We start from the raw sequence: 27,920 nt of genomic DNA, 5'->3' as shown, positions 1-27,920 counted from the left end.
AAAGCGTTATTTGTATTACTTCCGTGTGGACGTATTGTGAGTGAGTGAATGTGAACAGCGGCAATCACAAATTACAAAATAAAGTTTAAAAAACATCTATGTCGTGCGCACAATACAACTGTGCTGCTTTTATTTTGAAAAGTGTTATTTATGGGCGTATGTCCGTGTGTAACCTGTGAGTGAAGGTGCACAGCGACAAGTGATGCACGGTGTGACAGTCCTAACTGCCGTGCGGGTTCTCAGGATCATCCAGGGAAGACATTGTCGTGCGACGGTTTAGACTTCTTTATTATTTCAATAAGAGTCTTTTGCGTGCTTTTCAGCAGCTGCCTTTTCTTACGTGAGAACAGGAATGGTTTCCTTCCGTCCGCCGTCTGCTTCCAAGCACGTCGCCGTCGTTCGCGTGGTAGCAGAGGATGGTTTCCTCCTGTCCGCCGTCTTTCTCCGTGTCTCTCTCTTGATGTTCACATCTCTCGCCCTCTTACACGGTCCGAGAGGGTGATTGCACTGTCCTCAGCTGCGCGCTACACGCACCTTATGCTGATTGCGGCGTCGCTCCCAGCGCGCCCTACCTTGCCGCTCCCTCGTTCACACCTCCTCGCCGCCATCTTGGAGCGGGCGCCGTCGGTCCGCCGGCCCCGCCTCCCCACACACGGTTACCCCGGAGACGCTAAAAAGAGAAAAGTTGATGACGAATGCCATGTTTTCAACAAGACATGGACTGCCAAGTGTTTCTTTACAGAAATTAAAGGTAAAGCTGTGTGCTTAATTTGTGGTACACAGCTTGCTGTGTTTAAAGAATATAATTTTAATCTCCACTACATGACGAAGCACGAGGAAAAATACCGGAATCTGTCCGATGAAGAGCACGCAAGGGAGGCCGATGTGTTGATGGTAAAACTGCAAACCCAACAAGGACTTTTTGCCATATTTCACACCCCCAGAATGCAGCCGTCAGGACCAGTTTTGTCATTTCTCACAAAATCGCCAGAAAAAGTAAGGCGTTTTCTGACGGAGAGTTTATTAAGGAGTGCTTATTGGACTCTGTTGCGCTGATATGCCCAGAAACTTGGAGCTTCAGCTGAAGAACAGAACGGCTGACTTTGACTGTTTTTCGCTGGCTTTGGATGAGAGCTGCAATGTACGTGACACAGCCTAGCTGCTCATCTTCTTACGTGGGATAACTTTCAAATCACGGAGTAGCTGGCAGCCATGCAGTCAATTAAAAGGGACAACCACAGGTAATGACTTGTTCACATAGGTAAATGCGTGTTTGGACATGTTAGGACTGAAATGGGACAAGCTGGCAGGTGTGACATCAGATGGTTGTCCAAATCTGACGGGGAAAAATGTTGGACTTTTAAAGAGGATGCAGGATAAACTTTAAATTAACCCTGTGCAGAAATTGACATTTTTGCATTGTATTATACTTTAGGAAGTGTAGTGTAAGACAGTGTTAAAAATAAAACCATCAAAAGCAATCTACTTTTGTATAAAGTTTAGTTAGGTTAAATGAAAGTATTATTATTAATTATTATTATTATTATTTATCTTACGGTATATCAAAAATAATATTGAGCAAAATTTAATTTAAATATTGTCGATGTGGCCCTCCAGCAGTGCTCGGGTGGCTCATGCGGCCCCCGGGAAAAATTAATTGCCCACCCCTGGTCTAAGGTGTAATGGTTTAAATCGGTTGAAAAATGTGGGAATTGTGGACATTTAAAAAATGGATAATTAATTTTAATTAAAGTACCAATGATTGTCACACACACACTAGGTGTGGTGAAATTTGTCCTCTGCATTTGACCCATCCCCTTGATCATTAATTCTGAATGGGGTAAATGTCCCTAAAGACTGGGAATTCTAAGAAATCTGTGAATTTTTTAGAATTGTTGAAAGGGAGCACACAATTTCTGAACAGGCTGAATATTTTGAAGTTGGAACGGTTTGGATCGGACAAAAAATGTGTGAGTTGTGGAACTTTGAAAAATGTCTCATTCTTTTCAATGGGAATTTCATTGAAATTTGGCAATTTTGGGAAAAGCGGGATTTTTTTTGAAAATGCTAAAAATTAATGTTCTGAATGGTCGGTGTTGGAATTTTTCAAATCGGTCGAGAAATGTTAAAGTTGTAAAAATGTTTATTGTGAAATGGTATTACGGAATTTCGGGAAAACCAGGAATTTTTCCAGTTCAAAAAATAACTTTGTTTTTTTTCCTGATTAAGAGGAATGTTTTGATGGAGGAACGGTTGAAGTGGGTTGAAAAATGTGGAAGGAGGAGTCGACAGAAAAAATGGTTTGAAAAAAACGTGAATTCTCAGGATTCCTGGAATTTAAAAAAAATGATAGTTTGAATGTCCAGGATGAGTGGAATATGTTGAAGGTGGAATGGTTTGAATCGGTTGAAAAATGTGGAAATGGTGGAAGTTTTAAAAATGGCGAGTTCATTTTGGATGGGAAAAATGTCCTGGATTTCTGGAAAATCTGGAAATGTTTGGAATTTGTCAAGGGAAAGCCCGCGATTCCCGAATAGGCTGAACAGTTTGAAGTTGAAACGGTTTGAATCGGGTGAAAAATGTGGAAGGTAGAGCGTGCCAAAATCTGGAGAAGAAGAATAAATAGATTAATTTTGGTGTAGAAAACCATATGTGTGACTGCTCCAAAGCAATCACACATATTAGGCCATCTAGTTGAAAAAAATAAGTTTTGTGATTGTTTATAAAATGTGGATGAAGGATACTTTAATTGTGTATACTTTGTTTTGTTTCCCCCCCCTGAGGGATTGCCACGTTATTGTGGTCAGGGGGCTGCGTACCTCAGTGACCTTAAGAGCTGTACTAGCAGGAGCTTAGCTCAGGCGGTACACCAAAGTTGTACACGTCTGAAGGTAGAGTCCTCAAAGCGCAATCAACTTCTCCAGGTTGGAGTTGGACACATAGCTAACAACCAAAGTCAATGAAGAAGGCAATGTTACTACTGTTTTAGCACAGGAAAAAGCAGCGTGTCCACGAGGCCCCCTTCACATTTCTCACTGACCCCTCGTATATACAACCAGCCCTGACCTGAAAGGCCACTACCTTATTTTTGAGATCTAAAATCAAATTCAAGGGTCTTTACCATATGGGTTTCAGGTGTGCTCCGGAGAGTCTCCGTGTGGGCTCCTTTTCTCATTGCTCGGACGTGTGGATGTTTGGCGTCACCCTATGGGAAATGTTCACCTACTGTGACGAGCCGTGGTTCGGTCTGTCGGGAAAACAGGTATGAGCTTGTCCGCATTAATTGGAACAGAACCTGGAACGACACCCCACCCCGGTTTTAGCTCCAAGTGAAAATATTTCTGGAATCCAGATCCTGTGGCGCGTGGAACGCGAGGGGGAGCGCTTGGAAAAACCGCCAGATTGTCCCCTGGAGATGTACGGCATCATGAGGAGATGTTGGCAGTGCAACCCGTCCGACCGACCCAACTTTGACCAGCTCATTACAATGGTGGCAGAGGTAAACCGGCAAAGATAGAAGCACTTATTGCTTAAAAACCAGGACTGTTTTTTTCACTGCATTCTTTTTCTGCAGGCTAAACCAATGGAAGTCCAAGCCACGAGGGAGTTCGCAGAACCTCGGAAACTTGCGCTCCTGCCAAACGACCTTGTGACTGTTGTAGAACACGGGTAACAAACAAAAAAAAATGGTGATCATAATGAAAAATGTGCAAATTTGACTTCTTGACTTCATCCTATGCAGTCTGGAGCTAAGCGAGTGGCGGGGCCAGAACCAGAGGACACTAACCGTCGGATGGTTCCCCCCAAGCATCATAGTGCCGCCAACCCCTGTGGCATCTGTGGCCAGCGCCTCCTCTATTACAAGCACCTCCAGTCACCCAGGCCCCGTAAATTACATCTCACCTCCGGTGAAGGGGAGTCTGCAGCACACTGGTCACGGGGACATCCATCCGGATCGTAACTGGGGAACACCTGAGAAACTGGAAGAGTCAGTGACAAATTCTTACAGCGAGACAACAAGTACATATCCAAAATATGGTATTAACTGTTTTTTCATGTCTGCAGCACTGGTGGCAGCTGGAGACAAGGCACTACCAGAGAGAAGGAGGGATCCAATCTGCAGAAAATGTCAGGTAGCGACTTTTTTTACCTTAAAGGAATCTACATTCAAAACACTCGCTTGGGGTCTAGACAATATGTATTGAATATGAATTGGTGTAAAGTTTGCGTAAATTTTCCTCTGCAGTCACTTTTATAAGCCGTTTTTTGAGTCTGTCAGCAAGATGTTAGTTTGATGACACTCAAGATGACCCTCCCCAAAAGTATCAGAGTTCATCTTTTGAAAATGTACACTGTTTAAATGTATGTCTTGAAGACAAACTTCATCACTATTGTTTTTCCAGACACCCGTCAAAATTTAACAGTAAATAGATTCACCCGGGGGCAGCACGGTGGAAGAGGGGTTAGTGCGTCTGCCTCACAATACGAAGGTCCTGAGTAGTCGTGAGTTCAATCCCGGCCTTTCTGTGTGGAGTTTGCATGTTCTCCCCGTGACTGCGTGGGTTCCCTCCGGGTTCCCTCCGGGTACTCCGGCTTCCTCCCACCTCCAAAGACATGCACCTGGGGATAGGTTGATTGGCAACACTAAATTGGCCATAGTGTGTGAATGTGAGTGTGAATGTTGTCTGTCTATCTGTGTTGGCTCTGCGATGAGGTGGCGACTTGTCCAGGGTGTACCCCGCCTTCCGCCTGAATGCAGCTGAGATAGGCTCCAGCACCCCCCGCGACCCCAAAAAGGGACAAGCGGTAGAAAATGGATGGATGGCTGGATGGATGGATGGATGGATGGATGGATGGATATATATATATATATATATATATATATATATATATATATATATATATATATATATATATATATATATATATATATATATATATATATATATATATATATATATATATATATATATATATATATATATATATATATATATATATATATATATATATATATATGTGTGTGTTAGGGTTGCAACTAACGATTAATTTGATAATCGATTAATCTGTCGATTATTACTTCGATTAATAATCGGATAAAAGAGACAAACTACATTTCTATCCTTTCCAGTATTTTATTGGGAAAAAAACCAGCATACTGGCGCCATGTTCTTTCAACTTGCCAAATAAAACAAGGAAAATGTTACAAAAATGCACACTTTTGACACCCCCGCTATAGATAATAAAAAATTAAATCTGATAAATCTATCGATAAAAAGCAGAGCCTGACGCCCCCCGCGACCCTGAAGGGAATAAGCGGTAGAAAATGGATGGATGGATGGAGATTCACCCGGTCACAACTTTAGGTACACTTGCACACTAAAATGCATGAACCTTATGATTTTAACACAAGTATCCAACATTTGTAACAACATTTTTAAGTCGGAAAAGCCCAAATTCATCGTATGTCCTCCTGAATAGCAGGTGACATCTGTAAAGCCGAAATAAGTAGCTAGTCTTTGGGACGTTTCCAAGTTGGATTACAGGTTCTCCTGCTACAAAACAACCTAACCGAAGATGTGGTGTCTGTAAGGCTAAAATTTGTTGCTCTGAGTTGGGTAGAAAACTGCAAAACTGAAGACGGTGTATCTGTAGCGCTGAAATGATTTGCTTGGAGTTGGACGGAAAAATGGACAAGCGGTAGAAAATGGATGGATGGATGGATGGATAGATGGATGGACGGAAAGCTGAAAAACTACAAAACAAAAAACGGGGCGTCTGTAGATGGAATGATTTGTTAATTTGGTTTGAAAGCTATGGAACCCCAAAAAACAAAGAGCATATTTAAAGCTGAATTTAATTGCTAGGAGTTGAATAAAACAACAACAAAACAAGTGTCAATGAATATCTTGACAAAAATGGTTTAAGTAAATACCATAGCCATAATGTGTGGGGAAAAGTAATAGTATTGGAATTTAAAGACAACTAATGATGCAAATGTAATGGAAATGAAATTACATTTTTAATGAGCGAATATTTCAAGTAAATAAGTTGTTATTCTGCTACCTGGTAGCCGCACATCTGTGTGGAGTTTGAATGTCCTCTTTATGCATGCGTGGGTTTTCTCTGGTAACTCCAGCTTTCTCCCAGATACCAAAAGCATGCGTGTTAGGACTCTAAATTGTCCACAGGTGTGAATGTGGCTGTGAATATTTGTCTGTTTCGGTTCCCTCCGGGTACTCCGGCTTGCTCCCACCTCCAAAGACATGCACCTGGGGATAGGTTGATTGGCAACACTTAATTGGCCCTAGTGTGTGAATGTGAGTGTGAATGTTGTCTGTCTATCTGTATTGGCCCTGAGATGAGGTGGCGACTTGTCCAGGGTGTACCCGAATGCAGCTGAGATAGGCGCCAGCACCCCCCGCAACCCCGAACAGGACAAGCGGTAGAAAATGGATGGATGGATGATTTGTGCCCACCAATTGTCTGGCGACCAGTCTGAAGTCAGCTGGGATAGACTCCAGCTTGCCAGTGTCACTAATGAGGACAATCTGTATAGAAAAATATATGGATGGGTAGAAGTTGATATTCTTTCATGAAGAAAGTCATAATATTGAGACAAAAAAGTAACTAGAAACAATTTTCCTTGTGGATCAATAAAGTTAGTCTAAGTCTAACTGTTCGAGGTAAATACATTGTAATTTTACAGAAAGGCCCAATCCCAATATCAATCAATCAATCAATCAATGTTTATTTATATAGCCCTAAATCACAAGTGTCTCAAAGGGCTGTACAAGCCACAACGACATCCTCGGTACAGAGCCCACATACGGGCAAGGAAAAACTCACCCCAGTGGGACGTCGGTGAATGACTATGAGAAACCTTGGAGAGGACCGCATATGTGGGTAACCCCCCCCCCTCTAGGGGAGACCGAAAGCAATGGATGTCGAGTGGGTCTGACATAACATTGTGAAAGTCCAGTCCACAGTGGATCCAACACATCAGCGAGAGTCCAGTCCACAGCGGGGCCAACAGGAAACCATCCCGAGCGGAGACGGGTCAGCAGCGCAGAGATGTCCCCAACCGATGCACAGGCTAGTGGTCCACCCGGGGTCCCGACTCTGGACAGCCAGCACTTCATCCATGGCCACCGGACCTATGCAACTCCCCCTCGCAAGGGACAGGGGAGAAGAGGAGAGAAGAAAAGAAACGGCAGATCAACTGGTCTAAAAAAAGGGGGGTCTATTTAAAGGCTAGATTATACAAATGAGTTTTAAGATGGGACTTAAATGCTTCTACTGAGGTAGCATCTCTAACTGTTACCGGGAGGGCATTCCAGAGTACTGGAGCCCGAATAGAAAACGCTCTATAGCCCACAGACTTTTTTTTGGCTCTAGGAATCACTTATAAGCCGGAGTTCTTTGAACGCAGATTTCTTGTCGGGACATATGGTACAATACAATCGGCGAGATAGGCTGGAGCTAAACCGTGTAGTATTTTATACGTAAGTAGTAAAACCTTAAAGTCGCATCTTAAGTGCACAGGAAGCCAGTGCAGGTGAGCCAGTATAGGCGTAATATGATCAAACTTTCTTGTTTTTGTCAAAAGCCTTGCAGCCGCATTTTGTACCAACTGTAATCTTTTAATGCTAGACATAGGGAGACCCGAAAAATTATACGTTACAGTAATCGAGACGAGACGTAACGAACGCATGAATAATGATCTCAGTGTCGCTAGTGGACAAGATGGAACGAATTTTAGCGATATTACGGAGATGAAAGAAGGCCGTTTTAGTAACACTCTTAATGTGTGACTCAAACGAGAGAGTTGGGTCGAAGATAATACCCAGATTCTTTACCGAGTCGCCTTGTGTAATTGTTTGGTTGTCAAATGTTAAGGTGGTATTATTAAATAGATGTTGGTGTCTAGCAGGACCGATAATCAGCATACACCCCCTTACCCTACTTTTTAGCCCAATCCCTACATTGTGCGCGTTCCCGTTAAAGTAGTGGTGTCCCAATGACTCTTTGCATGTAGGGGCAGTGTGCATAACGAAGGGTAGGGGATATGAATGCTTTAAAACATGCCTCGCCAAATGTGTCAATACAGCATGACCATCATTGCTTTAAATTTAGGTTCAAATAAAAAACATTGACACGTGCGCAAGGAGTTTAAAGTGTGGCAGGCGATATAGTTAACAGCTTCCCACTTGCACTTATATACAGTAGATACGAGACATGCTGTTTGGCTTGTTGAAAATTATTAGCACAGTCCAAACCGCACACGAAACGTAAAATAATGCAAGTTAATTGACTCAATTTTGTAACAAATTCCCACTATTTAATTTGTGTTTTATCATTAACAATGTGTGTTTTACATAATACTTGTCTTGTCCATATAGTTTTAGCTTTTTTGTTTTCAGTATTTACTAATGATTGTATTTGTCTTAATGCCATCCATCCATCCATCCATTTTCTTCCGCTTATCCGAGGTCGGGTCGCAGGGGCAGCAGCCTAAGCAGAGAAATCCAGACTTCCCTCTCCCCAGCCACTTCGTCCAGCTCCTCCCAGGGGATCCCAACGTGTCCTGGGTCTTCCGCATGGCCTCCTACCGGTTGGACGTGCCCTAAACACCTCCCCGGGGAGGGGTCCGGGTGGCATCCTGACCAGATGCCCGAACCACCTCATCCGGCTCCTCTCGATGTGGAAGAGCAGTGGCTTTACTTTGAGCTCCATCCGGATGGCAGGGCTTCTTACCCTATCTCTAAGGAAACTCATTTTGGTCGCTTGTACCCGTGATCTTGTCCTTTCAATCATAACCCAAAATCATGACCACAGGTGAGGATGGGAACATAGGTCGACCGGTAAATTGAGAGCTTTGCTTTCCGGCTCATCTCCTTCTTCACCACAACGGATCGATAGTGTCCGCATTACTGAAGACGTCGCACTGATCCGCCTGTCGATCTCACAATCCACTTTTCCCTCACTCGTGAACAAGACTCTGAGGTACTTGAACTCCTCCACTTGGGGAAGGAACACTTCCCCAACCCGGAGATGGCACTCTACCCTGTTCCGGGCTAGAACCATTGACTCAGGACTTGGAGGTGCTGATTCTCATCCCAGTCGCTTCACACTCTGTTGCGAACCGATCCAGTGAGAGCCGAAGATTCTGGCCAAATGAAGCCATCAGGACCACATCATATGCAAAAAGCAGAGACCTAATCCTGCAGCCAAATCGGATCCCCTCAACGCCTTGACTGCGCCTAGAAATTATGTCCATAAAAGTTATGAACAGAATCGTGACAAAGGGCGGCCCTGGTGGAGTCTAACCCTCACTGAAAACGGGTCCGACTTACTGCCCGCAATGCAGACCATGCTCTGACACCAATCATACAGGGTTCGGACCGCCACAATCAGACAGTCTGATACCCCATACTCTCTGAGCACTCCCCACAGGACTTTCCGAGGAACACGATCAAATGCCTTCTCCAAGTACACAAAGCACATGAAGACTGGTTGGGCAAACTCCCATGCACCCTCAAGGACCCTGCCGAGAGTATAGAGCTGGTCCACAGTTCCACGACCAGGACGAAAACCACACTGTTCCTCCTGAATCCGAGGTTCGACTATCCGGCTTAGCCACCTCTCCAGTACACCTGAATAGACCTCACCGGGAAGGCTTGAGGAATGTGATCCCACGATAGTTCTCCTTCTTAAAGAGAGAAACCACCACCCCTGTCTGCCAATCCAGAGTTACCACCCCCGATGCCCACGCCTGTTCACTATCTTTATGGACAGAATTTTTAGGCGTAGTCAGGGTGTGGAAGTTTTCCAGTTTGGTTGCCAGAGGATTGCATCTCTGCTTTTTGCAGATGATGTGGTCCTGTTTGCTGCATCCGGCTGGGACCTTAAGCGTTCACTGGGGTGGTTTGCAGCCGAGTGTGAAGCTGCTGGGATGAAGATCAGTACGTTCAAATCTGAGGCCATGGTTCTCAGTTCGGAAAAGGGTGGACTGCGCCCCTCGGGTCGGGAGTGAAGTTCTGCCTCAAGTGGAATAGTTCAAGTATGTCAGGGTCAGACGGATTGGTGCAACGTCTGCCCACCGGTCTGTTGTGGTGAAGAAGGAGCTCAGCCAGAAGACGAAGCTCTCGATTTACAGGTCAGTCTACGTTCCTACCCTCACCTATGGTCATGAACTTTGGGTAATGACAAAAAAGGACAAGGTCGCAAATAAAAGCGACAGAAATCAGTTTCCTGCGCAGGTTGTCTGGGATCACCTTCAGAGATAGGGTGAGGAGCTCGGCCGTCCGGGAGAGACTCAGAGTACAGCCGCTGCTCCTTCACGTCGAGAGGACCCAGCTGAGATGGCTCGAGCATCTACTACGAATGCCTCCTGGACGCCTGTTGAGGTGTTTTATGCATGTCCAGCTGGTACTCGGGGCAGACCTCGGACACGTTGGAGGCACTATGTCTCACAGCTGACCTGGGAACGCCTCTGTATCCCCCCTGTAGTACTAGAGGAGGTGGCTGGGGACAGGGAAGTCTGGGCATCTCTGCTTAGATTGCTGCCACCGCGACCCGGACTCAGATAAGCGGCGGAAAATGGGTGGCTGGATGGATGGATTTTGGTATCAAAATATTGGTATTGGGACAACTCTAGGTGGGACGTATGTGCAAACGTAACTATGTAGTCGCTTAAGTGCCTGAACGTAAACTTCGCAGTAACGTAGCAAGTGGTGTCCCAACTCCTAGGGAAGATTACAAAGTTCTACCCCTTGTTGCTTCATTTTAAGGGTGTAGTGGGTGATGGCTAGTGGTAGTGAGTGAGGGGGTGTATTGGGATTGGGCCTGAGTTATAGTAAAGCCATGGGAAGCAGGTTTCACTTAGTACAGGGCATCCAAATTGTGGGTCAGGAACAAAAGGTGGTCATGGCAGGTCATGCTATGCTGTTATGCCTCTAATACTCGCATTGTGGCCACTATAGTTTTGGTTTATTGTATGATAACGTGGGCTGCATGTCATGTTGTGGAGGTGGTACGTCAGCGGCGGAAGTGTTTAAAATCAGCTGTTTTAGCGGGTTTAATGTGTTTGCAATGAGAGAGGGTGAATGCAGAAGTCATATTTTTTGGCTGACTGCCTTGTTTTATTGTTTCACTACTTTTCTGTATGTTCTTCTTTTCACATTTATAATAATAAACCTACTAAAAAGGAAATACTTTGGAGCAGTGTTCACTGACGCAACGACAGCCAGCGTGTAGGGCTAGGTATTTTTTATCCCCTATTCAGCCTCTCGCCGACGAAGTTGCTCAGGATAGTCACTTAGTCAGCAAAAACCGGGCAGGGCTCCTATGGGGGGGAAAAAATTGATAGCTGGTAAGCACAAATAAACATGTTACGACACAGAAACCACAAGACTTGCAACAAGAGGGGAGTGGGGGTGCCCTCCGGTGGCGAAGCTGCATCTCTTTTAGCGCTGCTCCAGCCGTCCATCGCCCTTAGGGGGTTTAAGCGCTGGCAAAAGCGTGGGGTGGGGGTATGTGGGCATATGTATCCATGTGTGTGTGTTAAGTCTGTAGGCCTGGAGTTGCTCTGCAGGCGATGGCAAAGGAACAGAGTTCATCTCTCCAGGTGTTGTTGACAAGGAAGGAGTTTGTTCCATCTCCGCTGCACTGTCCTCGAGGGGAATCTTGAAGCAACGACCTTAAAAATTTGAATGGTTGTGGTTTTTTTTTAATTGTCTTGAAACCGCTTTCATCATTACAGAGCATCTCAAAAATTAAATTCACAAGAAGACCTACACTACATGAATATATCAATAAGTCCATTTCACACTAACGTCACTGTGTTATTATTTTAGCTGAAATTAAGCCTTTTTTCAAATGTTGAATAATTTATGACTAAAACGAACATTTGACGAAACAAATTATTTTTATTCTATATTGTGTACAACTACACTGAGTGCACGATTGGCATCTTGGCCAAGGTCTTGTTTAAAAACCACAACCAGTGTTATAAATCTAAAACGTATCTCGCATACCTGTCTTTCTTTGTGTGTTAGCTTGAAAAATTAGAAATTTGGTCTTTTAGGTTGTCAGGTTGTGCAATTAATAGCTGAACAGTGTGCCGAGGACATTGTGTGCGCTGTACAGTTATCTTGCTTATTAAATTAGTGGCCGAGTTGGCCTACAGCTGCTACAACAAATATTTATAAATGGTTGATTTATATAGGATAGTAAGGTAAAGTTTTGTACCTGACAAGTTTCGGCTATCTTGCTTCTGTAGCCTTCATCATATAACACGTCACAGATGACGTCACGCTAACATCACGTGACACCTCTGATGAAGGCTGCAGAAGCAAGATAGCCGAAACTTGTCAGGTACAAAACTTTACCTTACTAGCCTATATAAATCAACCATTTATAAATACACATTAGTAGGCTAAATGAACCTCTTCAACATGCTACAACAAATGTAGTGGTAGAGTAATCAGTCTTGCTCCGGCTCTACCATTTTTAACAGTAACCGTAATTCAGTACAGTATCAGTAATTTCGAAATAGTCGCTTCGGCCTACTTACTCTGTTGCGCAGATGTCCTGATAGCAGCTGCAGACGACGCTTCAAGTTGGACCTTTATCGAGGTGTGTAACAATACATTCCTGTTTTCCCCGTGAAAAATCAAAACACTGTGCCTTACAAAACCAGTAGCTCTGATTGGATCCCCTTTGTGATTTACCCTCTGCCCCTCTCTGACATGCAACTGTGGTTGGATACCTCATCCACCCGCCTAAATACAAAATTAAATATGATTGGATTTCGTCTCTGTCAACATTTTTGTTGAATTGTGAATTTTGTCATTGCTTTTTCAACGAGCATTTGTTGTGATTTGTTATCGTTCTATTTTAGTCATGGTAAAATAGGTCGTTGATGATAACAAAGACAAAACATTTTAGTCAACAAAATTAACACTGCTGCCAGATACAGACATGTCTGTGAAGATTCTGAATTGTATGAATCAGCCAGGAGCTTTGGTGCCTCTGGAATTCACCAGGACCATATGCCCTGAAGACAATGCTTGGCTGAACAGTAAATGACAGTGTGTCAGTTTGGCCTTTCAGTAAACAGAATTTCTGCTGTCACACTTGACGAGCTCTAGAATCGACAGTTCAAGGCAGGTTTACCTGATCATATTCAGGATGAGCAACCAGGGCTGTCAAAGGAGGACCACATGTTTCTGGAAATGGTCCACAAAACAGCCGCAAAATTGCTGTGCAACGCACATTCAGCTTGAAAAGGAAGTTCATCAGGTACACACTGTTCCCCAAAGACTACACTGCATTCATGAAAAAGCTGATTGCCAATGGATATGCTGAGAGAGTGCCACAGTCAGATCTGGAGCGCAGTGACAGCAAGGTTTGGTACATCTTTCATCACAGGGTATACCATCCCCAGGAAATAAGGATTTGTGTTGCATTTGATTGTGGGGCGTCATTCAAATATGCACCGCTCAATGTGCATCTCCTACAAGAACCTGACCTCACAAGCATGCTGATTGGTGTCTTGACTAGGTTCAGGAAGGAGCCCGCTGTTCTGATGTCTGACATTGAGGCTATGTTCCACCAGGTCTGGGTGCAGAATTAAGATACGGACCTGCTACGCTTTCTCTGGTAGCCCAATATGGACTTCACTAAAGTTATGAAAGAGTACAGGATGGTCGTCCATTTGTTTGGGATGACATTATCCCTAAACCGTGCTAATTTTGAATTCTGGAGATGTACCGACGATAACAAAGAGCTCTTTAGCCAATGGGTGTTTGAAATCATCATGCAAAATGTTTATGTTGATAACCTCTGTGCTTCAGAACAGGAGGCTATTTTGTGTATGGTTGTCTCTCAGTAAAATAGATTAGAGAAGCAGAACAGAACATAATTAGGAGCTGTCAAAGGAAAAAGTTCCCAGATTAACGAGCTTGCCTCTAGAAGAGAGAGTGGGTGAAAGGAAACAGTCATGATATAATATCAATCCCACACTGGAGGAGGGAGTTTTGAGAGTTGGAAGACGACCGAGCAAGGCTGCCATGCCCATGGAGTCTAAACTCTGAGATATAATACCTAAAAAAGACCTGCATGTCTCTAACCTCATCATACAACACATTCATCAGGAGGTTGGCCATGGTGGCAGGAACTATGCGCTGGCAAGGTTGCAGCAACGCTATTGGATTCTCTGCCAGTGTTGCCATCAGGAAAGTCTTGGCCAAGTGTATCAGTTGTCGTTGGTCACATGGGCAGCAGGACAACAACAAATGATGGCCTTTTTTATTGACAGAGTTTTGGGCTGGACGATTATGGCAAAAATAATAATCCCGATTATTTTGAATGATATTGTAATCACGATTAATTACATAATAATTCATTAATTTGAAAACGTTAAAAAAAAGTATCTATTGCACCACCAAAACTCAATTTTAAATATAGTTGGGGGTTTTTTTAAACGGTGGGTTCCCTCCAGGTACTCCGGCTTCCTCCCACCTCCAAAGACATGCACCTGGGGATAGGTTGATTGGCAACACTAAATTGGCCCTAGTGTGTGAATGTGAGTGTGAATGTTGTCTGTCTATCTGTGTTGGCCCTGCGATGAGGTGGCGACTTGTCCAGGGTGTACCCTGCCTTCCGCCCGATTGTAGCTGAGATAGGCTCCAGCGCCCCCCGCGACCCCGAAGGGAATAAGCGGTAGAAAATGGATGGATGGACGGATATTATTAAGTAACAAATAACCCACAACAAGTAAAATAATAAGAGTAATAACAATACATTTAAATAACAATAAAACTTGTTTTTTCTGTTTTTAATGGTTTTAAATTCCGTTTTTTAACATTTACACCTATTTTACCACCATAGAATTTGTGCTTTTTGTGTCAAAATGTTTGTTGGTTAAATGCAAAAATATTTATTGGTGCAATACAATTGTGACCAGTATTTTAGGTCAAAGCATATGAAATTGTATTGCTTAAATTGCACATTATGCTTGTGTAAAGTACTTTTTTGAAACCTTCATTTGTTAGCACAGTCAGACCGAATGTGGCGCACTGCGCTATTATTGTGAAGGGAGGAAGTGTGATATGCTGTTGTTCTCAGCTTCACCAGTAATAAGGAGACTTGAGGCTCTGAAAAAAAGAGAGAGCGCCTCTCAAGTTGCCACTGCTGTTCGTACCTTGTTGTTACATCTATGAGTACGGTGGCCTGGAAGTGCGAAACACTTTAACATTTCATGAAGCAAGTTACAATTACAGAAAACACAAAAACAAAATACTATTTTTAATTTCAGAAAACAAATTGACAAAAAAACAAACACTTTACAATCTTAGAAAACAAATTAACACTTTACAATTTCAGAAAAACACAAGCCGAAACCGGAAAAGGGAATTCCAAAATTACATATTGACAACTAAATCAGCCAATCATTTTGTCACAGCCGCTGAGTCTTGACTTCATTAGAGCTGTGCGGACATGAACACAATTATTGGCTGATTTAGTTGTCAATCTCGAATTTTGGGACATTCCCTTTCCAGTGTATGAAATTGTAAATTGCTTGTTTTTGTGTATGCTGAAATTTTACGTTTTTTTGTTTTTGTATTTTCTAAAATTGTAAAGTGTTTCGTCTTTTGTTCATTTGTTTTCTGAAATTGTAAGTTGTTTCAGCTTTTGTTTTTGTGCTTCCTGAGATTCTAAAATGTATCGTCTATTGTTTTTTCTGTGATTGCAATTTGTTTTATGAAATGTTAACATTTTTTTGCACATCCAGGTCACAGCACACGAATGATGTCGTTCACAACAACACAAGCCGATGAGATATGTCTTGGGTGTATGGATTGTTCTTGCTAGCTTTAGCTTTATAGTTTAGTCTCTGTTTTAAGTGGCCGTCTCCACTGTGGGACAGGGACACATTATTTTCCCAACCAAAAATGTCCTTCTCCTCACAATGACAGCATTTCACTCACATTTATGTAAATTTCCCTGATATCCTGTATTTAACAGCGGATTCCGTTTTATTGGCTAATTATGTGACTTTGTCCGCGGTTAGTAACACTGTTACTCTTACTAGTAACGAGTAATCTAATGAATTAATTATAGGTCCGTTACAACGCCATTAGCGATATCTTGATGTAATGTGGCACACTACTTTTGATGTGGTTTTATGTCGACAATAAGACAGCTTCTTAAGTTCAATGCAGGAAATATATGTTTACTCGTGAAAGCAACAAGCAGCACCGCACTAAAATGAACTTGATATCTAACAGGAAGAGGTACCATCACACTGTGACAAAGCAGACAACAACATACGCAGTGGAAATATTGAACAACAAATCAATGATTGAAGTGACAAACTTGCCATCCAAACAATACCCCGTTTGTTGACGAGGAGATATGACAGCTATCGAAGCACATTCAATCTCTATTAACCAGCGGTAACACAAGTAACGTATTAGTTACGTTCCATCCACCCATCCATTTTCTACTGCTTGTCCCTCTCGGGGATGCTGGAGCCTATCCCTGCTGCATTCGGACGGAAGTTGGGGTACACCCTTGACAAGTGTGCACCTCTTGGAAGAGCCAACACAACATTCACCCACCATTTAGTGTTGCCAACCAACCTATCCCCAGGTGCATGTCTCCTAGTAATTAATTAAATGTATTTAGGAGTAACTCCGTTACTAATTCAAATACTTTTTTGGCAGAGTAATAAGTAACTATAACTAATGACTTTTTTAAAGTAATTACCAGAACACTGTTGACGAGGCACCTTAAGGCTGTGTCAAATAAGTAGCAAGATCCTAAACTTGTAGTAGACATGCCCTTTCTTTCACTGATTCACTCATCATGCGTTTCCACGTTACAAGCTACGGAATTTGCATTTGTGGCGTGTTATTTTTTTCCGATTATTATATTTTCATAATCGTTATAAGCCATAATCGAAATCGAAAACAACATTTGATTAATTGTCAAGACTAGGGATAATGTAATAATATCGGACTGCCGATATTATCGGCCGATAAATGCTTTAAAATGTAATATCGGAAATTATCGGTATCGGTTTCAAAAAGTAAAATTCATGACTTTTTCAAACGCCGCTGTGTACACGGACGTAGGGAGAAGTACAGAGCGCCAATAAACCTTAAAGGCACTGCCTTTGCGTGCCGGCCCTGTCACTTAATATCTACGGCTTTTCACACTCTCACAAGTAAATGCAAGGCATACTTGGTCAACAACCATACAGATCACACTGAGGGTAGCCGTATAAACAACTTTAACACTGTTACAAATATGCGCCACACTGTGAACCCACACCAAAGAATGACAAACACATTTCGGGAGAATATCCGCACCGTAACACAACATAAACACAACAGAACAAACCCCCAGAACCCCTTGCAGCACTAACTCTTCCGGGACACTACTATATACACCCCCCGCTACCCCCTACCACCAAACCCCAACCCCGCCCACCTCAACCTCCTCATGCTCTCTCAGGGAGAGCATGCCCCAAATTCCAAGCTGCTGTTTTGAGGCATGTTAAAAAAAATAATGCACTTTGTGACTTCAGTAATAAATATGGCAGTGCCATGTTGGCATTTTTTTCCATAACTTGAGTTGATTTATTTTGGAAAACCTTGTTACATTGTTTAATGCATCCAGCGGGGCATCACAACAAAATTAGGCATAATAATGTGTTAATTCCACAACTGTATATATCGGTATCGGTTGATATCGGTAATTAAGAGTTGTACAATATCGGAATATCGGTAAAAAAAGCCATTATCGGACATCTCTAGTCAAGACCTAAGATGAATCCAATCCAATCCACTTTATTTATATAGCACATTTACACAACAAGAATGTTTCCAAAGTGCTGCACAGCCATGTTAAAAACAATATTAAAAACAATATTAACTATATTAAAAACAATATTAAAAACAATATTATGCTACACCAATGACTGAATAAAAACAAAGAATAAATGAATAGAAAACCAATACAGAGACAATATAAAAAATAAATATGATTAAAAACGATTTTAAAGGGTGAAACCAATTAAAACAGTAAAATAGACATCAAAATTTATAACCCTGACCCTAACCACACAGGACAGAAGACCACACAAGTCAAGATGAAGCTCTATTCTCCCACAGGGTCACTTTTGAGTCGTGGGTTGACAACGGGTCATATTCTGTTCATGACTCCAATTCTTCTCAGATCCATGTGTGGATTTTTGCGTCACTTTTTATTATACTGCCGCACATGCTCTTCTCAATGCTAGTAATTTTAGCAAAGAATCTTGTGATGTGGTGTGTACACAAAGAATAGTAGTGGAATATTCTTAAAAAAACAAGAAAATAAGTCCTTCAATTGGGAGCCAGCTGTAAGGGTGGTTCCATAATACAGGGCGTCTTTTTCTATTGAGTAAATTTCTTTACGTTGTCTTTAGGATTTTCACGAAGCCTGGAGTCGGTCTTAAACGGCCACGAGTCACGTTCCCGGCCGATAGGTTCGGCCAAAGCGGACCACCAGGGCCGACCGTTTGTGCCGACGGCCCGCAGCGTGGTGGTGCAGCAGGACACCCGCCGCTTCAGCGAAGCCAGCATTCAACCGCCTCCCAGACCGCCGCCTCCCAATTACAAGCGACTCAACTGGAAGAATCAGAAACGACCTACGGCCCACCCGGGGTCGCACCAGGGTTCCTCTTGGCCTCCTCAGGTGGTGCTGGTTGCCTCCTCTTCTTCAGACCCGCCGCTTCTACCTCATTACCCACCACCACCCCCACCCCCGCCCAGCGCCGGAAACCCCAACCTGGGCAAAATGTCTCAAATGGCACGGTCCACCCCACAACTGGACGACCACGTGGACGGCAGAGAACGGGTTAGAGAGCGGGAGAAGCCATCCTACGCCCAGTACACGCGAGACAACCTCGTCTCGCAGGTGAGGAACGAAACTGTTCTAGACGTTTCTCCTGCAATTAGAGCGGATTGAGACTCCGTCTTTCTGGATTTAGGTTATGGATTCCGTTCATGGAGTGACCATTGAGGAGGTTCGAAATGCTCTACAACGTACTGAGTGGAACCCAATGCGAGCTGAACAGCACCTCAAGGTAAGACTACCACATCATTGATGCTGTTAGCCTCCTACGCAACAAAACCCAAATAAAGATACAAAACATTGCCGTCTTTTGCGCCATGTTTCATTTTGAGTGCCACTGGTCTTTTATTGAAATGTTGCACTCCCTTAGAATAAGTCCCTAAGGCAGGGGTCTGCAGAGTGTCGGCGAACTGGGCACATACAGTTGTGATATACTATCAGATCGAGAGTTGTTGACAGTAGACCGAGGTTGCCACAAGGCAATGAAATTAACGCCTCCTGTGATTGGACACTTACTTGTGACCTGCAAGTAGGGCTGGGTGATATACTCGATATATCGCGGGTTTGTCTCTGCGATATAGAAATTGACTATATCGTGATATTCGAGTATACGTTCTTACGCAGTTGCTTTTTGTTGCGGGCATTACACTGCATGCGTTTCCCACTCTTTCTTGTCTCTCTTTCTTACAGAGACATAAAACAAGCTCACCTTCTTACATACGTCACATGTGCAAAGTCACACGCTCCCTTAACGTTAGCTGTGATGCTAACAGTGGGGTGCGGGTGGTAATATGAGAGAGAGAAAGTGCGAATCTGGTAACAAATGGAGGAAGAATTAATTCCCAAGAAAAACAGCACGGGATCCATTGTCTGGTGGTGGTTTGGCTTCAAGCGGGAATATGTTGAACATTTATGCGGCAAAAGCGTTGTTGCAAAAAGTAGCACCACTGCTAATGTAGCATCATTTGAAAAGTCACCCGCTAGAGCAGACCTGGGCATTCTGCGGCCCGCGGGCCGCATCCGGCCCTTTGTGCGTCCCTGTCCGGCCCGCGTGAGGCCAATTATAAATTACAAAATAAATGTAAAAAAGTATCTATGTCGAGTGTGCAATACAACGGTGCTGCTTTTGTTTTGAAAATCGTTATTTGTATTACTTCCGTGTGGACGTATGCGTGATTGTGAGTGAATGTGAACAACTGCAATTACAAAATAAAGTTGAAAAAACATCTATGTCCTGCGCGCAATACAACTGTGCTGCTTTTATTTTGAAAAGTATTATTTATGGGCGTGTGTCCGTGTGTAACCTACGAGTGAAGGTGCACATGCAGCGACAAGTGATGCACGGTTTACACCCGAGACGCTAAAAAGAGAAAAGTTGATGAGGAATGCCGTGTTTTCAACAACACATGAACTGCAAAGCAACGTCCCCTCACCTAAGGTGCGTGCCTGCGCAATTGCGCACTGCTCAAGCGTCCGCTGCGCGCAGCAAGTATATGCCGCGCACCAAATCAAATCCCATCTGAATTCTAAACAAAATAAACATATTTATTCTATGTAATTTTGCAATGCAACTTTGAGTGACAGTGACAACAAGCGGCCCTAATGGTGTTCGTCAACACCGTTCAATTGAACACCGTTCAATTATTGTAACGTCTATCGAGATGCTTCGAGGACAGGAATTATATCGATCACTTTATTGAACAAAACTGTTTATATTCGGACATAACCACACCAAAAACATGAGTAAAACAATTCTATCTCGAAAAACTAGTCATTTTCTGCCGTACAAACCAGGCCAAAAGCAACTTGTCATCTGTCACCAACACGCATAGCACTGAACCACTGGTGCGTTTAAGGCCACACAAAAAGTCAGACAACTCAAACACCACACAAAGTTACACTATGACTCCTCAGTCATACGTGTGCTTATTTTACTGTCATTTATTATTAATGTTAATTTATATATATTAGTCATGGAATGCTGTTACACACACTATGTTGAAGTATTACTATTATTATTATTATTATTATTATTATTTATCTTACGGTATATATCAAAAATAATATTGAGCAAAATTTAATTGAAATATTGTCGATGTGGCCCTCCAGCAGTGCTCGGGTAGCTCATGCGGCCCCCGGTAAAAATTAATTGCCCACCCCTGCGCTAGAGAATGAAGAGTGCTTGAAACCCTGCGTGTCAACATCTCCGGCCGGTGCCACACCAACAAAATGCTGAAGCAACTATTTCCAGATCAACACCGTATGAAAAAAAAAATCAACAACAGAAGGAGATAACGTCCGCAGGAACCTACCACATAGTGAAGGACATACACTATTTGATTTCCTATTATGCAGCTAATTTTTATTTGACAGTTATTGAAATATCTTGTGTGACATCATGCACAAATGTGCACTTTATTTGTTTTTAACTATTGTAGTGGCGTTCTGTACAAAAAGTGCACTTTAATTTAGTGTTGTTTTGATATGTCATCTTAGTGACATCATGCACAAAAGTGCACTAATAGCTTGTTTTAAAATGTCTCTGACAATCTTGCACTTTCTGTTTTGGAAATGACATGAATGTTTGTGCCACTGCTTAATAACTGTTTAATAAATACAGTTTTGGTAAATTGACTTAGTTGTGATTTCCCTCTCTGCATGAAAGTTTAAAATGAGCATATATTAAAGGCCTACTGAAAGCCACTACTACCGACCACGCAGTCTGATAGTTTATATATCAATGATGAAATCTTAACATTGCAACACATGCCAATACGGCCGGGTTAACTTATAAAGTGCAATTTTAAAATTCCCGCCACACTTCCGGTTGAAAAACTCCTTTGGATATGATTTATGCGCGTGACGTCACAAAAGCAACGGAAGTGGTTGGACCCCATCAGACCCGATAGAAAAGCCTCTTGTTTTCTTCGACAAAATTCCACTGTATTCTGGACATCTGTGTTGGTGAATCTTTTGCAATTTGTTTAATGAACAATGGAGGCTGCAAAGAAGAACGTTGTAGGTGGGATCGATCGGTGTCTTAGCGTCTAAGTACAATACTTACAGCAACACAACAAGGACTACTTACTACGCCTAGCCGATGCTTGCCGCCAAACCCACGGATGAAGTCCTTCGTCGCGCCGTTGATCGCTGGAATGCAGGTGAGCATGGCTGTTGATGGGAAGATGAGTGCTGGCTGGCGTAGGTGGAGCGCTAATGTTTTATCATAGTTCTGTGAGGTCCGGTTGCTAAGTTGCTAAATTAGCCTTAGCGTTGTTAGCAACAGCATTTTTAAGCCTTACCAGGCGGAGAATTTTTAACCGTGTAGTTACATGTACATGGTTTAATAGTATTTTTGGTCTTCTGTCTATCCTTCCAGTCAGGGGTTTATTTATTTTGTTTCTATCTTCATTTGAGAACGATGCTATCACGTTAGCTCAGTAGCTAAGTGTGTCACCGATGTATTGTCTTGGAGATAAAAGTCACTTTAAATGTCCATTTCGCATGCTCGACTCTCATTTTCAAGAGGATATAGTATCCGAGGTGGTTTAAAATACAAATCCGTGATCCACAATAGAAAAAGGAGAGAGTACATAGTTCTGTGAGGTCCGGTTGCTAAGTTGCTAAATTAGCCTTAGCGTCATTAGCAACAGCATAGTTAAGCCTTACCAGGCTGAGAATTTTTAACCGTGTAGTTACATGTACATGGTTTAATATTATTGTTGGTCTTCTGTCTATCCTTCCAGTGAGGGGTTTATTTATTTTGTTTCTATCTTCATTTGAGAACGATGCTATCACGTTAGCTCATTAGCTAAGTGTGTCACCGATGTATTGTTTTGGAGATAAAAGTCACTTTAAATGTCCATTTCGCATGCTCGACTCTCATTTTCAAGAGGATATAGTATCCGAGGTGGTTTAAAATACAAATCCGTGATCCACAATAGAAAAAGGAGAGAGTACATAGTTCTGTGAGGTCCGGTTGCTAAGTTGCTAAATTAGCCTTAGCGTCGTTAGCAACAGCATAGTTAAGCCTTACCAGGCTGAGAATTTGTAACCGTGTAGTTACATGTACATGGTTTAATATTATTGTTGGTCTTCTGTCTATCCTTCCAGTCAGGGGTTTATTTATTTTGTTTCTATCTTCATTTGAGAACGATGCTATCACGTTAGCTCAGTAGCTAAGTGTGTCACCGATGTATTGTCTTGGAGATAAAAGTCACTTTAAATGTCCATTTCGCGTGCTCGACTCTCATTTTCAAGAGGATATAGTATCCGAGGTGGTTTAAAATACAAATCCGTGATCCACAATAGAAAAAGGAGAGAGTGTGGAATCCAATGAGCCAGCTTGTACCTAAGTTACGGTCAGAGCGAAAAAAGATACGTCCATCACTGCCTCTCAAGTCCTTCACTGTAACGTTCCTCATTTACGAATCTTTCATCCTCGCTCAAATTAATGGAGTAATCGTCACTTTCTCGGTCCGAATCTCTCTCGCTCCATTGTAAACAATGGGGAATTGTGAGGAATACTAGCTCCTGTGACGTCACGCTACTTCCGGTACAGGCAAGGCTTTTTTTTATCAGCGAGCAAAAGTTGCGAACTTTATCGTCGATTTTCTCTATTAAATCCTTTCAGCAAAAATATGGCAATATCGCGAAATGATCAAGTATGACACATAGAATGGATCTGCTATTCCCATTTAAATAAAAAAAAATCATTTCAGTAGGCCTTTAATGCAGTATGAAGAAGAATATTTTAATGTAGACATATAGAATCATCATACTGTGATTATATCCATCATGTGTTCATTCAAGACTAAGGCAAAATATCGAGATATATATCGTGTATCATGACATGGCCTTTTTGTACAGAACGCCACTACAATAGTTAAAAACAAATAAAGTGCACTTTTCTGCATGATGTCACACAAGATATTTCAATAAGTGTCAAATAAAAATGAGCTGCATAATAGGAAATCAAATAGTGTATGTCCTTCGCTATGTGGTAGGTTCCTGCGGACGTTATCTCCTTCGGTTGTTGACCATTTGTTTCATACGGTGTTGATCGGGAAATGGTTGCTTGGGCATTTTGTTGGTGTGGCACCGAACAGACATGTTGACATGCGGAGTTTCAAGCACTCTTCATTCTCTAGCGGGTGACTTTTCAAGTCCATCCATCCATCCATCCATCTTCTTCCGCTTATCCGAGGTCGGGTCGCGGGGGCAGCAGCCTAAGCAGGGAAGCCCAGACTTCCCTCTTCCCCAGCCACTTCGTCCAGCTCCTCCCGGGAGATCCCGAGGCGTTCCCAGGCCAGCCGGGAGACATAGTCTTCCCAACGTGTCCTGGGTCTTCCCCGTGGCCTCCTACCGGTTGGACGTGCCCTAAACACCTCCCGAGGGAGGCGTTCGGGTGGCATCCTGACCAGATGCCCGAACCACCTCATCTGGCTCCTCTCGATGTGGAGGAGCAGTGGCTTTACTTTGAGCTCCCCCCGGATGGCAGAGCTTCTCACCCTATCTCTAAGGGAGAGCCCCGCCACCCGGCGGAGGAAACTCATTTTGGCCGCTTATACCCGTGATCTTGTCCTTTCGGTCATAACCCAAAGCTCATGACCATAGGTGAGGATGGGAACGTAGATCGACCGGTAAATTGAGAGCTTTGCCTTCCGGCTCAGCTCCTTCTTCACCAAAACGGACCGATACAGCGTCCGCATTACTGAAGACGCCGCACCGATCCGCCTGTCAATCTCACGATCCATTTTTCCCTCACTCGTGAACAAGACTCCTAGGTACTTGAACTCCTCCACTTGGGGCAGGGTCTCCTCCCCAACCCGGAGATGGCACTCCACCCTTTTCCGGGCGAGAACCATGGACTCTGACTTGGAGGTGCTGATTCTCATCCCAGTCGCTTCACACTCGGCTGCGAACCGATCCAGTGAGAGCTAAAAATCCTGGCCAGATGAAGCCATCAGGACCACATCATCTGCAAAAAGCAGAGACCTAATCCTGCAGCCACCAAACCGGATCCCCTCAACGCCTTGACTGCGCCTAGAAATTCTGTCCATAAAAGTTATGAACAGAATCGGTGACAAAGGGCAGCCTTGGCGGAGTCCAACCCTCACTGGAAACGTGTCCGACTTACTGCCGGCAATGCGGACCAAACTCTGACACAGGACTTCCAGAGGGACACGGTCGAATGCCTTCTCCAAGTCCACAAAGCACATGTAGACTGGTTGGGCAAACTCCCATGCACCCTCAAGGACCCTGCCGAGAGTATAGAGCTGGTCCACAGTTCCACGACCAGGACGAAAACCACACTGTTCCTCCTGAATCCGATGTTCGACTATCCGGCGTAGCCTCCTCTCCAGTACACCCGAATAGACCTTACCGGGAAGGCTGAGGAGTGTGATCCAACGATAGTTGGAACACACCCTCCAGTTCCCCTTCTTAAAGAGAGGAACCACCACCCCGGTCTGCCAATCCAGAGGTACCGCCCCCGATGTCCACGCGATGCTGCAGAGTCTTGTCAACTAAGACAGCCCCACAGCATCCAGAGCCTTAAGGAACTCCGGGCGGATCTCATCCACCCCTGGGGCCTTGCCATCGAGGAGCTTTTTAACTACCTCAGCAACCTCAGCCCCAGAAATAGGAGAGCCCACCACAGGTTCCCCAGGCACTGCTTCCTCATAGGAAGACGTGTCGGTGGGATTGAGGAGGTCTTCGAAGTATTCCCTCCACCGATCCACAACATCCGCAGTCGCGGACTTTTCAAGTCATGCTACAAATTAGCAGTGGTGCTACTTTTTGTAGCAACGCTTTTGCCGCATAATTGGTCAACATATTGCCGCTTGAAGCCAAACCACCGCCAGACGATGGACCCCGTGCTGTTTTTCTTGGGAATTAATTCTTCCTTCATTTGTTACCAGATTCGCACCTTCTCTCTCTCGTATTAACACTCGCACCGCACCACTAGCATCACAGCTAACGTTACCATGCCGCTACCTCTCTGTTCCGCGAGGGCGTGTGACGTTGCACGCGTGACAGTATGTGACGTATGTAAGAAGGTGCGCTTGTTTTATGTCTCTGTGAGAAGGAGAGACAAGAAAGAGTGAGAAACGCCTGTCGTGTAATGCCTGCAGCTAAAAGCAACTGCCTGAGAACGTATACTCGAATATCACGATATAGTCATTTTCTATATCGCACAGAGACAAACCCGCAATATATCGAGTATAATCGATATATCGCCCAACCCTAGTTCTTACTTATATCTGTCAGTAAACTCGCCATGAAAGCGGTAAAACATACCGGTGAAGTGAGTTTACATTATTCACCCAAGGAACTTTAGTTATTAGAGAGTTCCGGTCGGACGGTTTTTCACGGGACACATTTCCGGCGTTGTTGTTGCACTAGTGAGCCACAGATGAGGAGATGCTGCTCCGTTATTGATTGAAGTAAAGTCTGAATGTCATTAAAACAGTTAGCTCCATCTTTTGACACTTCTTCCACCCCCGTCCTTGCACGCTACACCGCTACAACAAAGATGACGGGGAGAAGACGCTGCCGAAGGTGAGCCACATAAATAAGACCGCCCACAAAACGGCGCATCCTCAAGCGACTGTTAGAAAGCTGCTTGAAGATGATCTGTAAAACATCATCTATGCAACATTTTGACCAAAGAACCACCATTACATGTTTTTTAGACCACAAGGAAGTGTTTTACATTTAGAATAAAAATTATAATCATATGACTCCTTGTGGTCCAAGGTGTTCTCAGAGTTTAATTTCTCCCACAATGGGGGCATTACGTTGTTGCAGTGCAGGTTTTTACGTAAGCAGAGGTAAAAAGTAATAAAAAACAAAAAATGAGTAATAAACACTACATATTGCGCACTACCATGTATAGATAAAAGAAACCCAATAACACGAACATCAGTGTGGCACACCAAGAAAATCGGTTCTTGCCAATATTCAGCAACATGCCAATGAGGAGGAGTTGAGCAACATTCCACAATTGTGGTTGACTTGGAACCTACCAGCTAGCACCAAGGGTCAAATGTGACCAACAATGAGGTCCAAATTCAATGTGCAAGACATTAAACTGAGACAAACATGATCGATCCACAATATTTGAAGGCTCAAAAACGCTTCACGTCTCATTTTGTGTCATCTCTCGACTCACCAGTTGGAGCAGCTGTACTCACTGAGTCTTTGTTCCCGAGAGGACTGCCTAAGGATCCTCTCCAGGTACCAGTGGAACCTTCAGATGGCCAGCCGCTACCTGATCCGGTGGTCGCGCGACGACCGATCCGCTTCCGGAGAGAGGGATCGAACGACTGTCATCTCAGAGAGACGAGTGTAAGAACAAAAAGAAAGACAACTTGCGCCGCTGAAAAAAAGACAACATAAAGATGGATGATGACAATTTATCGGACACATTTATAAAGACGGTACTTTTTTATATTGTTGTTGGCTTGCTATATTTTATGTCATACTGGTTGTAAATATTAGGTTCAATAAATTCATCTGATCGACTGATGAGTTTTGTACAATTCCAATTTTTTCCTTGCAATAAATGCGTTCCAAAAGATCTTTCATACATTACTGAAAAAAAATAAAATTTATTTCTTGCAAGAATACAACTGAATATTCTCTTGAATCACGACATATTCTTGTAAAATTACAACATTGATAGGAATTTCTATGTAAGTGAAGCAGCTTGTGTGACCATGACACACAGATCCTATGCATAAACACAGTGTTAGCCACTTTCCAATCCTCTTGGCCACTTTTTCTTTGTGAACACCTGCTAGTGACAAACGAGACCCTCACAAAGCGGGAATTGCAACGGTTCGCGGATGTGCAGATCATGTTGCCGTCTGGAGTTTTTTTGGTGCATTCCATTTGTAGTCGGAATTTCCGAGTTCCTAGCGGGAAGTTTCGACTGCAATTTTAAATGTAAATGTTTATTTTCTGTCACAGTGAAATAAATCACAGAGTTTGGTCACAGCCTCGGT

General features: G+C 43.4%; 1 protein-coding gene and 1 long non-coding RNA gene across 3 annotated transcripts in view; one reads left to right on the top strand and one right to left on the bottom strand.

Annotated features, from left to right (window-relative positions):
* tnk1 (tyrosine kinase, non-receptor, 1) overlaps positions 1 to 27,920 on the top strand; it is a 65,269-nt gene extending 37,349 nt beyond the window's left edge. The window contains exons 7-14 of one of the 2 annotated variants that reach the window (XM_062066188.1): positions 3,136 to 3,262; positions 3,353 to 3,499; positions 3,575 to 3,669; positions 3,743 to 3,988; positions 4,066 to 4,133; positions 18,482 to 18,972; positions 19,046 to 19,141; positions 27,089 to 27,920. In XM_062066188.1, coding sequence (XP_061922172.1) covers positions 3,136 to 3,262; positions 3,353 to 3,499; positions 3,575 to 3,669; positions 3,743 to 3,988; positions 4,066 to 4,133; positions 18,482 to 18,972; positions 19,046 to 19,141; positions 27,089 to 27,265 — 1,447 coding nt within the window. In that variant the 3' untranslated portion in view covers positions 27,266 to 27,920. The remainder of the gene's footprint in view (positions 1 to 3,135; positions 3,263 to 3,352; positions 3,500 to 3,574; positions 3,670 to 3,742; positions 3,989 to 4,065; positions 4,134 to 18,481; positions 18,973 to 19,045; positions 19,142 to 27,088) is intronic. The other variant, XM_062066187.1, reaches the window with a different exon arrangement.
* LOC133662302 (uncharacterized) lies at positions 347 to 27,575 on the bottom strand. The gene is made up of 3 exons (XR_009828090.1): positions 27,086 to 27,575; positions 3,904 to 3,972; positions 347 to 670 (listed from the first exon to the last, which is right to left on the bottom strand). It is a non-coding gene; the product is annotated as an uncharacterized LOC133662302 (long non-coding RNA).

This window comes from Entelurus aequoreus, linkage group LG12, assembly GCF_033978785.1.
Source record: "Entelurus aequoreus isolate RoL-2023_Sb linkage group LG12, RoL_Eaeq_v1.1, whole genome shotgun sequence".
NCBI classification, from domain to species: domain Eukaryota; kingdom Metazoa; phylum Chordata; class Actinopteri; order Syngnathiformes; family Syngnathidae; genus Entelurus; species Entelurus aequoreus.
This window is presented reverse-complemented; position numbering and strand designations above follow the sequence as displayed.